Source organism: Myodes glareolus, chromosome 11 (genome assembly GCF_982192425.1).
Source record: "Myodes glareolus chromosome 11, mMyoGla1.1, whole genome shotgun sequence".
Lineage (NCBI taxonomy): Eukaryota > Metazoa > Chordata > Mammalia > Rodentia > Cricetidae > Myodes > Myodes glareolus.
Window position 1 is genome coordinate 15,630,877 of NC_142036.1, and position 14,840 is coordinate 15,645,716.

Below are 14,840 nucleotides of genomic sequence, written 5' to 3' on the forward strand. Positions count from 1 at the left end.
CCAAACAGACTGGATCCCCAAAATCCAGCATATGCAGAGGAAACAGGTCCCAGTGTCATAGTCAATGGCTTTTCAGAAAGACCCAGATTGCTCTCTGGACAGAGGAGAGGGTGCCTGAATCGGCCGTGGCCCATGACCATACTGATGTATATTTTGCTTATCACCATAGATCCTTCGTCTGGCGAAGGACGGCTATGCAGTCGGAGGCCCACATTGGAGCAACGGATTGAGCCCCCAGAGGTCCGGAGGGGGAGCGGAAGGAGGAGGAACATGAAAGACGAAATCAGTACTGCGAGGGATGCTATCACCCACTGATACAAGGGAACGGATCTGATGAGAATTTACCAGGGCCAGTCGGACTGGGACTGAACGAGGACGTGATCTAGCCAGATTCTCGGAATTTGGCCGGATTCTCTGCTCCTCTTAAAACAACTTCTAAACACCTTCACCAAGACTGAGCTTGTCCACCGTCAGGTGTTACTCAGTCTGGCCCATGACTCTGCCGGAAGTCATGAGGTATGGCTGCAGATGCTGAAAAAATGAGGGTCTCAAAGGACGGGCAACCTGTGGGGTGACCCTCCCGCCTAAGACAGGGTATCGGGGGCCCAGTGACGGGTAAGGGAAGGTACTTCCCTTGCAGGACCCAAGACAGGACCCCTCATTATAAAATAAAGTTGGGGGGATTGTGGGAATTGCTACCCCGAGTTATATTTCCCTGCCCCCATTTGAGGTGCTTATCTGCAAAGAATCATAACTTCCCTCTGCTCCTGGAGTTGGATGAGGAAGTTTGAGTGCACGTGATTATTCCTTGATCCCTGCTGGGGTCAGGTGACAGTCCCTACTGGGGACAGGTGAAGGTGGAGTGCATGTGATCAGTCCTTGACCCCTACTGGGGTCAGGTGAGAGTTCCTCCTTGGGTCAGGTGACAGTCCCTTCGCAGCCCCCTCCCCATTTGGTGCCATGGTATAAAAGCTAGCCCCAGCAGAACAATAAACAAGCTGCTGTTTCACCTCAACCTCGTGCTCTGTGGATTTCATTCAACCTGGACACCCTCCGCCGAGACTCGTGTTTCCAGACTGTGCTGGTGCGGTATCTTAGAGATTCATAACAGACCAGAAACAGCACAGCTCTGAAGACAATGAGGGGATACTGGTGCCTTCTCCCAGGGAACTATGGGTGAGCAGTGTGGTAAATGCCCCCTTCGTCACCTCAGGGACTGCCAACAGTTCACTTGCCACTGCTTCACTAGACCACTTCTGAAGCCCTAGAGCCTGCAAGCAGGTATTCATTATATGGCTCTCTCAGGTCGGGAGTAGGGAAGCATGGTGGGGTCAAGGAGAGGATGTAAACAGAGCTGTGAGGGAGGAGGGCTATCTCTAGAGGAACAGTTTATAGAATGTGTGTATAAAGGGGATTACTTAGTTTTGAAACAGGGTTTCTTTGTGTAGCCCTGGCTTTCCTGAAACTAGTTGTGTAGACCAGCTGGCTTCAAGCTCACGAGATCCACCTGCCTCTGCCTCCCAGCATTAAAGCTGTGCAACACTCCCCACCCCCACTGACTTAAAGGGAATTTATTAGAGTGGTTTACAGGCTGTGGTCCAGTTAGTCCAACAATTGGTTATCTACCAACGGAAGACCCAAGAATCCAGTAGCTGTTTAGGCCACAAGACTGGGCATCTCTCTTCAGTACATGCCAGAATCCTGAAGTAGGCTCTAATGTCAATGAAGTACTTGCCAACGTGTGCAAACAGGCAAAAAGAGCAAGCTTTCTTTCTTCTTTTATATAGGCTGCCAGCAGATGTGGCCCAGATTAAAAGTAGATTTTCCCACTTAAAAAGATCCGGGTGAGAAGTGGGTCTTCCCACCACTTCAAATGATTTAATTAAAAAAATATCAGGGCTGGAGAGATGGCTCAGATGTTAAGAGCGCAGTTTGCTTTTCCAGAGGTCCTAAATGTGATTCTCAGCAACCACATCATGGCTCACATCTCTAATGAGATCTGGTGCCCTCTGGTGTGCAGGCAGAACACTATACATAATAAATTTTGGAAAAACAAAAAAACTGGGTGGTGGTGGTGCACACCTTTAATCCCAGCACTCGGGATGCAGAGACAGATCTCAGTGAGTTCGAGGCCAGCCTGGTATATAAAATTAGTGGCAGGAGTGGCTCCAAAGCTACACAGAAATACTGTCTGGACCCCCCGCCAAAAAAAAAAAAAAAACCAAACCCTAAGAAAAAAATCTCACCAGGAGGCAGAGGCAGGTGGATCTCTTGAGTTTCTAAGGCCAGCAGCCTGGTTTTCAGAGCGAGTTCCAGGACAGGCTCCAAAGTTACACAGAGAAACCGTCTCAAAAACTAAAAACCAACAAAAGTACCGAACACCTCATGTATACACAGCTACTTGGTTTTTAGTAAAGACTGGGTATAGTCAAGTTGACAACCAAGAATAGCCTTCACAAAGGCCAAAGACAATTTTAGAGTTAGTCCCAGCTTGAGGCTGAGTGGACTTATGTGCACCCCCATCCTGTGTCAGTCACAGCCACTGTTCTGCAGAGGTAATTCTCTGTAGAATGTAGCTTGAAGCTGAAAGTCGATGTTCACAGCAGACACCTGCACGTACTCCACACCCACACACACATTGAGGGGCTGGAGAGATGGCCCAGTGGTTGAGAGCATTGGCTGTTCTTCCAAAGGACCCAGGTTCAATTCCCGGCAGCTCACACCTGTATGTAACTCCAGTACCAGACTGCCAAGCACATAAAATAAAGTTAAATGTTTTTCAAAAAAATTGAGACAGGATCTATATAGACCAGGCTGGCCTTGAACTTCTGAAGAGATTCACCAGCATGTCACCATGCCTGAAATGTTTTTACAGAATTTCACTGTGTAAAAGACCAGGTGGGCCCCAAACTCAAGAAATCTGCCTGTTTCTGCCTTCTAAGTGTTGGAATTAAAGGCATGCATCACACCTTACTGAAATTAAAAAAAAAAATTGTATTTGTGAGTGGGTTTGTGCACAGGATTATAGTGCCCATGGAGGTCAGAGAGCATCAAATCCCCTGGACTAGAGTTACAAGTGACTCAGGTCCTGGGAACTGAATTTTCATTTCTGAGAGAACTCTAAATAACCTTGGCTGTCCTGAAATGGACCACATAGATCAGGTTCCTCTCAAACTCCAAGATGTCTGCCTCTGCCACTACAGCTGGCCATGGATTTACTTTTAATTTTAGGTATATGGGTGTTTTACCTACATCTATGTATGCACACCACGCCACTCCACCTGAGCTTCAAGGGTTGCAGATAGAGAACATTGGCCCTCTTGTGGTTTAAGGCCTAATATTCTTTGGGGTAAGGGGGAAATCACATCACACACCTCACCAACTGGCATTGGACAAGCCCAGGCCCTCCCTACTACGTCCAGCCACAATACACAGAAAAATAGGCTCTTACAGGAACTATTCTTGCTTGGATCAAGAAAAAAAGTCTAAATCACTACCACGGGTGGGCATTAGCTCCAAGTTTAAAAGACTTCAAAGCAGATTCGGATGCCAAAGGGGTAATGAGAACTCTGACTAATCATTTACCTATGCTATTCTGTCTCAATGGAATTGTTACTAATACGGGAAGCTGACGAGGTATCTTAGAGTCGGTTGTCAAGTCCAACCATAGTTGGACCTCTGGGACTCACACGAAGCGACTTCCATAACTCATACCCTGGTCTCCATTTGTGTAATATGGCAGGCATGACCATGCAGAGTCTAAGGGTGGGCATGTCTTAACACACCTGTCTTAAAACATAGGACTGACACTCTCCACAGAATACAAGATTCAAATCCAAAGCATGCACTATAATACTGGATAGCTTTCAGTGCTTTTGAAATCATAAAATGAAAACATGGATTAACTTTTTAGTATTAAAACAGAGACAAAATTTAATTTTAACATTGTTTTAATCAAGTAATGTAGCTGTTTGAAACAGGAAACTTTTTAAGACACCTCAATAGAGCAATGAACCCAGATTATGTAAATTTGAATCCAACTGGTTTGGCACCTGACAGAACAGTGACTGAAGTCCAAGATTCTTCCAAGTATTATAAGACCTGACTGTAACAGCCTGAGGCTGAATGTGCTGATCTACTTGACAATCTCAGAAAATAACAAATGGATGGGAGGCCATGCAACAAAGAATCTGAAACCCAGGAGGAGCGAGTTTGCAAATGCTTCTTCTTTGGTGTGACACTGCACATTCCCTTGTTAGTATTCATTCCAGGTATATGGCTCCCATTCCATGCTCAACAGACTCAAGGTTTTAATTTTACCAAATTATTTGTATCACTTCAATGCAAAAATTTTACATACATTTATTAAAGTTTTATAATCTGTGAGATGGATGACACAAGGAAAATCTAAACAATGTTATAAGCTAGTATGCCACACAAATTAACCACATGGGTTAGCTCCCAGAATGCACTTGTGGACGTATATGCTAACTAGTTTTTAATGTTAAAGACGAGTATGCAAACACAATCAGGAACCCAGATGGAATTTACACCAGATAGTGGGTAAGGAATTCACTTGTGTGTCTGTAGTTCAAGGCTCTGAATGGGCTGGCCAGGCCCTAGCAACTGTACCCACTTTCAGGTGCCCAGCTATATCAACATGAAGTAAAAAATATCCCAAGTCTTACACCAAAATACAGGCTCTGACTCAGAAGTATGATTTTAACTTTCTCTTTAAATAAGACAATTGGGGAGGGGGGAAATCAAGCTTGAAACACAATAACACTTATTTTGGCAAGACAGCAACCAAAATCTAAAGTACAAGCTATTATATCCAAATTAAAAGGCATTGACGAATAAGCCATAATATTGGGGGCAAGGGTAGAACACATCAAACACAAGATACAGTATGTCTAAACATTTTGAAATTATAATTTAAGGGTAAAAGCTGAAAAATTATGCTGTTTTAGCTAGAGATTAAGTGCACCTTTTCCTGTTTCTCCCAAATAGAATCAGAGTTTAAGATATAATCACACCTCAAAGCTTTTCTCTCAGTACAAAGCAACCACTAAATAACACACAAAATACTTATTTTTAATTATTTCCCTGGCTCATCCAACGTGCAATGCACATGACTCCAAAGATTACAATTTGGGGTGAGTATACACAAACTGAAAAACCACAACTTCAAACTTCAAAACTTGCTTTTAAAACCATAGGACACGCAGGTCTTTACTTCTTATTAAGATGTCATACTGTTATTTTATTCATCAGCCTCCCCCAGGATGACGAAAATTGTCAGTTGCCAATCTGAACAGATGGGGACTGGAGATATAACTTTTAAAACACTCCATTTCTTAACGGCTGAGTAAGATCAATTTTTTACATTCTGCAAGTTTCAGCACCTTCAATCTACCAGGCTCAAGGACCTTAAGTTAAACGGTATAACATCCTAAAAGTAGCCAATCACTTCAGTATAAGCCATTCAGAGCCCAAAGTCTAAAGAATGACCAAAATCAAATCTTTATTTTTTATAACTGTATAAATGTGATCCAAATGTGTCCACCACTAGTTTTTCCAAAAGAAACATGCTATAAATAAGCAAACTACAACTGTTCACTGTTATGTATGGACTCCCTAGATGTCTCATTGGGCTTAATTATAGACCACTCACAGTAATAGCATTTTAGTATCAAGTGTAGCATGATGTTAAGCCATTTTAGCTTTTGCACATACATGTTGCACTTCTGGCTGATAATGGAGAAAAATTTGCAGCATTACACTGTTAAGCTAAGTTGTATCCATCCTTTTAAATGGCATCAATATCAATGTCATCATCCTTGTTGTCAGACTTCACAGTTTCAACTTTTGGTACACTGGCAGTCTTCGAATATACCACCTGATAAGATAAATCATTTCATCAATTAAACATAGGCACAGAGTAACCCACTCCTAGTTCTATCATTGGTTTTTAATTTTTTTGAGGTCACGACAGTATTTTCCCTTTTCCTTACTTTCCCAAGAACCTCCTTCAGATTCATGGCATTTCCTCTTCCATTTTGGAGTTTTGAGACAGTGTTTCTTAGCATTGCCTCTAGCTGTCTTGGAACTCAGAAGATCCTCTGCCTTCTGAGTGCTAGGATTAAAGGTATGTGCCCATGTCTTTCTGTATTTGTTTATCTTAATAGATTATAGCTGATTAGACTTTATCTTTAATCTGAAATTTGGAACTACACTTTGATCAGTTTGAAGCTAACCAGGGAGGGCTATATAGCGGGAAACAAACAAACAACCTCCACAACATTCATTGCCAACCAAGTAATGTTCCCTTGCTTTTACCTCAATATTTTCATCTTCATCTTCTTCCTCACCACCAGAAGACTCTTCCTCTGCTTCCTTCAACCATTTAATAAATGGTTCTGCTTTGACACGAATCTCTTTGGCAAGTTCTTTTGAGACATATTTCTTAGAGGCCTAAAAAAGTTCAAAATTTTTCTCAGCGAAGACTTGAAAAAATACTTTTAATTACTTGTACAATAAGCTATTTAAAGGGACTAGGTCATACCCTAATTTTCAACAGTATATACATACGAAACATTTCCTGCTGCCTTAACTATAAAAGGACTAAAAAATTCCATGAGATTAACATAGGAATTCAACAATAGACAAGAGACTAAAGATTACTTCTTCATAACCCACTCCACAAGCTGTTTTGATGCTTCTGAAACTTCACAAGGGCTCCCTACCTTTTCCGACCAGCTGATGATAACTTCTTCTTCTAAAAGGTCTGCATCATACATCTCTTTCAAGATATGTGGAATCTTGGAGATCAGCTGAGCTTGATGCATTGCTACCACACATTCCAAACCATGAAGAAGGTACCGCTGAGCCTTTTTGTTGTTATGACAAAACTGCAGGTAGACAACATCAACAATCATCCCCATTCTAAGGTAATTCAGTAATTAAACATTCATTTTCTTAATGCTTTGCACATGTCACAGTGGCTTAGAAAAGGTCACGCACACATCCTCTTACCATTTGCAGGTGCTCCCACACCTGGTAATAAAGTGGGCCAATTAACCTACTTTTAGGATGACCATATAGTGGGCTGAAGCGATCTAAAGTCACACAGTCTAAGGTCATAATCTTGACTTAAAACCCCCCAAAGGTCTCTTACTCTTAAGAAATGGCGCCTATATTTCTTGATCTGCTCTCTTATCTTCTCATTAAAGAGAACTTCAGTCAAAACGAGAGGACCCATGGCTTTTACATCCAGTCTTTCTGCCTCAGCAACAATTTCTTTATCAGATGAATCAATAATGCCCTCTTCTTTCTTTTTCTGGAAATAAAAAAAAGCAATTCAATTAAGTATAGGCATTTTTTGCTATACTAGAGAGAACAATCTTCCTCCTCCAGGATTTCTACCCAATTTATGCAAGTACACTCACTGTACTTCCTTTAGTATGTTTCTTAAATAAGCAAAGAAAAACAATACAAGCCGTGGGGTGGTGTGGGGAGGATGATGGCTCAGTGATTAAGAGCACTGTCTGCTCTTGAGGACGTGAGTTCAATTCCAAGCACCCAAATGATGGCTCAGAACTATCTGTTACTCCAGTTCCAGGGGCTCCAACACCCTCATACTGAGTGTGTGTGTATACATACACACACACACACACACACACACATATACATATAGGCAAAACACCAGGACATATTAAATAAAAAAATCATCAAACACACACACACACACACAAAGGGAAACTGGTAGTGGCACACACCTTTAATCCCAGCACTTGGGAGGCAAAGGCAGGTGGATCTGAGTTCAAGGCCAGCCTGGTCTACAGAGCAAATTTCAGGAGAGCCAATGCTACACACAGAGGAACCATATATGGGAGAGGTGGTAACGATCAAACCACTGCCCATTAAAAAAAGAAACAAACAATCAAAACCACACACAAAAATGAGTTAAAAAAAAACAACCCACAACCAAAACAACAACAAAAAACAAAGGGAAGAGTGTGGGAACACACACATTTAATCCCAGCAAAGATTAGAAGATCTTTGAGCTCCAGGCTAGCCTGGTCTCCACGAATTCCAGGACAGCTAGGGCTAAAGAGAATTAGTCTTCAAAACAAAAGCCGGGAGGCGGTGGTGTATTCCTTTAATCCCAGCACAGGCAACCTGGTCCATAAGAGCTAGTTCCAGGATAGGCTCCAAAGCTACAGAGGAAACCCTGTCTCGAAAAACCAACCACACACACTCAGACACACACAGAATAAATCAAAATCCAAAGATATCAGAGAAAAAGTTAACCAATTATAAACACAACATTTGAAAGGCCAAAGGCTATGTATGTGTATATTTGTAGATCAAGCAAATTTACCTTAACAAAATCAAACAGGATGTTAACACGCTCTTCTACAGTTCTTTCCAAGTCATCACTGAGTGTCAGAACTTTTGCATGATCACTGATTTCATCCATTCTGCGCCTCTGAGCCTCCTCAGTTGTATCCTCCCCCCAATCATCATCCTCCTCCTCTTCCTGGTTAAACAAAAACAAAGACCTTTAAATAGTGGTATTAGTCACATTGACAGGATCAAGCACCTTTGCCCACAGACCATGTTTTATCAGTCTAGAGTCTCTATCTTTCACATTACTGTAAACAACAAAAATGCTAAGCAGGGGAAAAACAGATTCAAAATATATTCAGTTTAGCTTAACCCAAGTACCAATATTACAGTTTTAACAGTGTACTACATTAGTAAATTCAAACTTTTTGGTTATTTCAACCAAACAGCAGGTTTTTAACAGAATTTTAAGTGCCCTACACTCACCACGGCGTGTGGAGGAGGACTAATTTCATTTGGTGGTGGAGGTGGTGGTGTCTCACTGCTGGATACGGAGCCATTTTCCTTGTCCTTGCCCTTTCTATTTTTCTTTTCCTTTTCTTTCTTTCCTGTACCACTGTCACTATTCTCTACAGGGAAACAAAAGTCAACTTAGTCCTATAGTTTAGATACCACTGACTACCAGATTTACATCCTACCCTGTCACTATCACAACAACACAACGGAACTTAGAAATCTGAAGGGAGGGCTGAAGAGATGGCACAGTGGTGCAGAGCACTTGTTGGAGCCCTAAGTTCGATTCCCAGCACCCATATGGCGTTTCACAACCACCCAAAACTCCAGTTCCTTCTGGCCTCTAGGGTACTGTACTCATGTGGTACGGTCATACATGCACACAAAACACCAACACAAATAACCTGACCATTCAACAATTTAAAATAGTTTGTTTGAGTCTATATAACGGCTTGTCTCATGGTGAAGAGAACACCGGAATAGGTTAGACTATTTTGCTATAGCAAGCTCAAATTGTGTCAGATAGCTGTGTTCATCTGCCACAGAGTGTTGCTTGCAATGCGCTAAGCCACTAATGAGACAAGCCTTGTTTCCAGAACAGATCTTTTGATGGATTTCCGCTATAATTCATTTTTATAAATCTACAGGATGGTACAGTAGTTTGGCGGCCTTCTTTGCACTTTTACTGATACATAAAACACATTTTTCAATAGTATCTTATAGACAGTTAAAATCTAAAAAAGTCCTGAGCCAGAAACAGGAAGATCTTTGAGTTTGAGGCCTGTCTGGTTTACAAAGTGGGTTAGAGGATAGCAAGGGACATACAAAGGAACCCTGTCTCAAAAAACAAACAAAACAAAAAAGTCGAAGTCCAAAGATTAAGTTCCTATACTGCATATACTTATATTGTAATAAAAACCTTCCATCTTATATTCCAATTGTCAACTTGCTAAAAAGACTTACCAGGTGGGTTTTTGAGAATGAATGTACAGAGTTTATGATGTGTGTCAAGCATGCCTCGGTACCCACAGGCTTTACAAGAATTACCTATTGTTTGCTTCTTTGGATTGACATGCTGCCAAGAAAAGTAAAAACAAGTGTCATGTATAGTAAAAGATACAAACTATATGTAAGTTTATATAACATAAAAGATCTAAAACTACAGTTTAACACAAGTTTTCTTCATGGTAGCCTAATTTTAACAAAATGTTATTTCTTAACAAGTCTGGTAATCACATAGCACTAAAAGAGTGCATACACAACTAACAAAGATCTTAAAGGCACTCACTCACCAAATCTGTTTCAGGATTCTCACACTCAGGACAAAGAACAAATTTTTTAATGAATCCATCCAACATGTCTTGCAGCTTATTCGCCTCATGAGATCCATTGACAATGTAGCGGTCATTCTTAACATCAAACTGGGTCTGTGCTCCCAGCTCACAACCAAAATATTTGGTGGGATCTAAAGGAAGACAAGATGTTTCATTATAGTTACCTAACTAAAGGCACTGGCTTCACACAAAAAATCTACACAGAACTCACCGTTCCTAAAAATTACAGGGCCACTGACATACAGCCAGGGTGGTTTAATGACACCCAATCAAGTAGGTGCAAAAAGTTCCACATTTGCTAACACATGACCGAAAAAAAAATGCACACAGCTCAAACACTGTCAAGACTATATCCATAATATACCTTTCCAGGCTTCTCCAAGCTTTACTTACACGTTGGAGGCCGATTAAGCGCCTTTGCAACGTCAACCATGTTGACTATAACTGTCTTGATTCCATTTCCTTTGCCCTCAACCTAAAGGAAATAAGAATTTCAATTTTGCACTGTCTTCCCTGTAACAAGCAGTCTTTTAAATCCTATGAAGAACGAACGTGTGGACCAACTTCCTACTAAAATGAAGATCAGTATACCTTGGCAATCAGACGGGGCATCTTGTAGCGATAGAACTGGTCTGACACGCTGCGGTTGACGTTGACAGACATTTTGGCTTATTAGTGACTTTATCAATAAGATGAACAGATCTTTGATTGCAACTTTTTGGTATCTTCTGTCTGGAGAAGAAGGGATGACATAAACGACTGCAAGAGTTCTCGGTCTCTGACATGAAAAAATTTTCGCCACTGAGGCTGTAAGCTTCTTGCTTGTATGCTATGTTTCCCCAATACAGGTACCAATGGCTGCGCAACAGCTCTGGAAGAGAAAAGCAGAGAACACACAAACATCCCACAGGTTCAGCACCACTGCCGTCGGTCGGGGGAACTTCTTGTCCCAGAGTACTACGCCCAGTTAAGCACCCCTGGCCTATAGAGTCGCGCTCATGTGGGAGAAGAGCAGACACCCTCGTCTAACCGAGCTCAACCTGGGAGGTCACCATCTTGACAAGAGCTGGAACCGGGGCAGGGAAATGCCCGAAGGAAGGAAACAGCACAAACACAAACCCTCTCCCTCGGCTGCAGGGAGTTTGTCACCAAAGACCAGCAGCGAGCGACCGTGCTGTAACTGTCGAGAAGGGGGTCCGGGCCCTCTCCTCCCCCAGCTCACGCCTGGGAGCAGACAACTTCTCCCATCGCGCCTCCCCCGGCTGCCATCGTTGGAAAAGGGGAACCGTCGCGCCGGCCCTGCCAACCGCTAAGCTGCGGCTTCGGCGACGCCGGCCTACTTCAGGGCGGCACGGCCAGGTCAGGAGCCATTGGCTCCGTCGGAGCACGCGGACCGCGGCCGCAGCCGCGCCCTTCGCTCGCTCCCTCGGCGCACGGCCGACCTTCGCCCTCGTCCCCATGGCTACGCGACAGCGAGCGCCCGGCCTCCGTCTTCCGGCGGCCGGCGGGGCGAAGGCGCGGCCTCGGTGACTCACAAACGCGCCCCGGCCCTGACTCAGCCCGGCGCCGGCACGCGCGCTCGTGCGCGCTCCCGCACAAACCAGCCCCCCCCAAACTGCGCCACACGCGCGGCGGGTCACGCGGCCGCGCCGCCATCTTGCCGCCGCCATGGCCCGCCGCCCGCGACTCACCGTTTTCGTCAAATAAAGACATAAACCCAACGCGGCTCGCCCGGGACTGGGAGGAAGAGGCGCTGGAAACCGGGTCCGGAATGGCGGGGCGGGCGGCGAGCGGAGGGGCGGCTGGGCAGGTGCCGCCGCCGAGCAGCGGGAGGGGCTGTCCCAGCGACGTCCGCGTCCACACCAGCAGCGCCGAGCCTGGCGACCTGGCGGGGACACGGCTGTGAGCCGCAGGCGGCCTGCCCCCGCCGGCGGCCCGGGGGTGGAGGGGCGGGAGCGATGGGCAGGGGCACGGGCCACCGCCCCCCGCGGACTCACCTCTGGAATGTTCTCGCTCTGACTGAACAACGCCGCCGCCGCGCTCAAGCTACCTTCGGCCCCGGGTCCCTCCCCCGTAGCGGGCCGCAATTTTTCATTGGCCGCAGGCCCACCCGAGTTCGTTTGCCATTGGCTTCCAGGCGCGTCAATCTCGCCTATCCCCGCCCTCCACTTCCTGGGGCTTCTCTCGTGGGCTCGGCCCGCCTCCTGCTTACCCCTGTTTCCTTTCCCTCCCTTCCCCCGCTCTGTCCTTCCCAGATGCCTTCACGGTCTCGCGATAGCCTGTGCTCCGCTGTGAGTTTGGGCGCCCAGGCAATATGGCGGTTGCCTAGTCCGCCCGCGGGGCGGGGCCGTGCTATACCGCGGCGGTGTTTGGCATCGGGCCACGCGGGACCTTAGTGCTTGCCTTGATCTAGCCGAGCGCCCCACAGAGTCCAGCTCCGGCTGTCTCCTCCCCACTACCTGGCCCGGCTCTGTCATCCAATTTGGTGCCTCCGAGCTCAGGAAGCAAGGCCGCTTGACTGGCAGAGCCTCCGTGTTCGTGACTCTGGGCTTTCCCACGATGGAAACGCTACCTTTTGTGTGTAACTTGGGCCCCCGAAAGTGCGTCGTGTTGTGGTCTCGACCCCAGGAAAGTCTGGCTGTGCCTCGGAGTTGGATCATCCCTTCCCCGGTGCTCAGTTGCCACGTAGGGCCACTCTGTCCAGCCCAACCCAGCTTGGAAAGTCGATTCCTGGCTGGTAAGCCGTGGCCCTGGGCAGGTGTACCTGATGAGGCCACAGGCTGTACTTACTAACAATTTCTGTTTGGGAAAAATATGGCCTGACTTTTTTGTTCTGTAGAAACTACCCCAGTGTTTACAAACTTCGGTTTTTGGTAAAAGTTTCTATTGAGACTTAAAAATCATACTAGAGTCTTAATTAAAACCATATAGAAATACCTGAGCTTGACCAGAGCCTTGTTCGAACTTCTTGAAGCTTCTGAGAACAGCAACCTGGCTTAGCAGCTGCGTGGTTTCCTGAATGGGGAGAAACAGTAGTGTTATAGGAGAGGGGGCTGCCCTTTGCTCTAAGGTTAAAATTGAAAGATCTATTTTGTTTTTCCCAAAACCAAGGTTATTTTCCCCAAAACCAAGGTTATTTCCCTATGACTTATAGGGCCTATAAAGTCCTTTAGAAATTGACCGTGTCATTGGGGCAGAATAAAGACACAATTCAGAAATGAAAGATTTGTGTCATTTTCTGTAGGAGATTTTATTTCTCGGTACATGGCTGTACAGTTCTTTTTTTTTTTTTTTTGACTACAGTTTTTAAGCCGAATACATACTGTACATACTTACCTGGGCTCCCCCTCATTAAAGTGGAAAGATAGATCCCAGACAGTGCTTTATGAATCATGACTTAGCAGTATTGAAACAGTTTGAGTTTGTACTTGGCTGCACCTAAATGGCATTATTTTAGAAACTCTCCGAAAATAAGGATGTGAAACTAATCTGAGGTAAGAGGCTTGCCTCAGAAAAGTGTTTTTGATAACGCTATACAAAGTAGTCTTTTTCCGTATGTTCGATGGCCTGATTTGTAATTTTTTTAAAAAAAAAAAACTTTTATTGGCCTGACATGCTGATGCTTTTAATTCTAGCACTCTTGAGTCAGAAGTAGATAGATCTCTGTTAGAGGCTAGTCTAGTCTACATTATGAGTTCTAGGACAGCCATATAAACAAATAAATAAATAAATAAAAATAAAAAAGTTTTTACTACCAGGAAGTCGTGACACATGCCTTTAAATCCAGCATTGGGAAGACAGAGGCGAATGGAATTCTGTGAGTTGGAGGCTAGCCTGATCTACAGAGTGAGTTCTAGGACAACCACGGCTGCACAGAGAAATCCTGTCTCAAAAAACAAAAAGCTTGCAGTAGTTTTAACTTTAGTTTTTAGCGTCTACTCCACTACTATGTTATTATGGACAACTCTTAAGTTTTATGTCCTCTCAGCATATAACTCAGTGACCCTAGACTCACTGCCTCAACTTTCCTGGTAAGGGAATTACAGGTAGGCAATTAGCACACCCAGCTAAAAAGTACTCTTGATGACACCATTTATCAAATACTTTTCATGTCCTATAACTTTGATTAGACTTTGAAAACATTGAAGACTTTTTATTACCATTTTACAAATGAGAAAATTGGAGTGTGTGTGTCGGGGGAGTGAAGCTGCTTTTCCAAGAGTGTATTCCCAGTAGTTTGCAGAACTAGCTTTTGTACTGGTTCTGTAGGATCCCAGAGCCTCCCTAGGTCAGCTTATGGCATACCCCTCACAATGAAATACAAAGATATAACTAGGTAGTCTATATGTAACTCCACTTAATCAACTAATGACCTGGTGAGGAGGTGTTGTTATGCACATACTTTGTAAGCGATGACAGCTCTTTAATACACGGTGAACAGCTTTTGAACTCCAGCTTGTTTGACGCCAAGCTTATTGCATAATTTCCCCTGCCATTTCCGTCCCACGTCATTTGGCTGCTATTTCCTTAGTCAGGTACTCACAGTTTGTTAAATAATGTACACTTGGTGCTTATGAAATCCTTGTCCATGGGTTGTGCATGTTGGCACCAGGTAGCCGACATGAATAGTTGCCGAAGAAGTAA

General features: G+C 44.4%; 1 protein-coding gene and 1 non-coding gene across 2 annotated transcripts; both read right to left on the reverse strand.

Annotated features, from left to right (window-relative positions):
- Window positions 1–3,932: 3,932 nt before the first annotated feature.
- On the reverse strand, window positions 3,933–12,305 carry Eif5 (eukaryotic translation initiation factor 5). The gene is made up of 12 exons (XM_085697975.2): window positions 12,194–12,305; window positions 11,888–12,081; window positions 10,788–11,067; window positions 10,590–10,671; window positions 10,155–10,327; window positions 9,826–9,937; window positions 8,836–8,978; window positions 8,384–8,542; window positions 7,178–7,339; window positions 6,747–6,911; window positions 6,340–6,474; window positions 3,933–5,899 (listed from the first exon to the last, which is right to left on the reverse strand). Exons 3-12 carry the CDS (start codon window positions 10,857–10,859, stop codon window positions 5,810–5,812), a joined length of 1,293 nt encoding a protein of 430 aa, XP_085554101.1. The 5' UTR covers window positions 10,860–11,067; window positions 11,888–12,081; window positions 12,194–12,305; the 3' UTR covers window positions 3,933–5,809.
- On the reverse strand, window positions 9,292–9,417 carry LOC125398641 (small nucleolar RNA SNORA28). Its single transcript, XR_007231503.1, has one exon. It is a non-coding gene; the product is annotated as a small nucleolar RNA SNORA28 (small nucleolar RNA).
- Window positions 12,306–14,840: the final 2,535 nt, after the last annotated feature.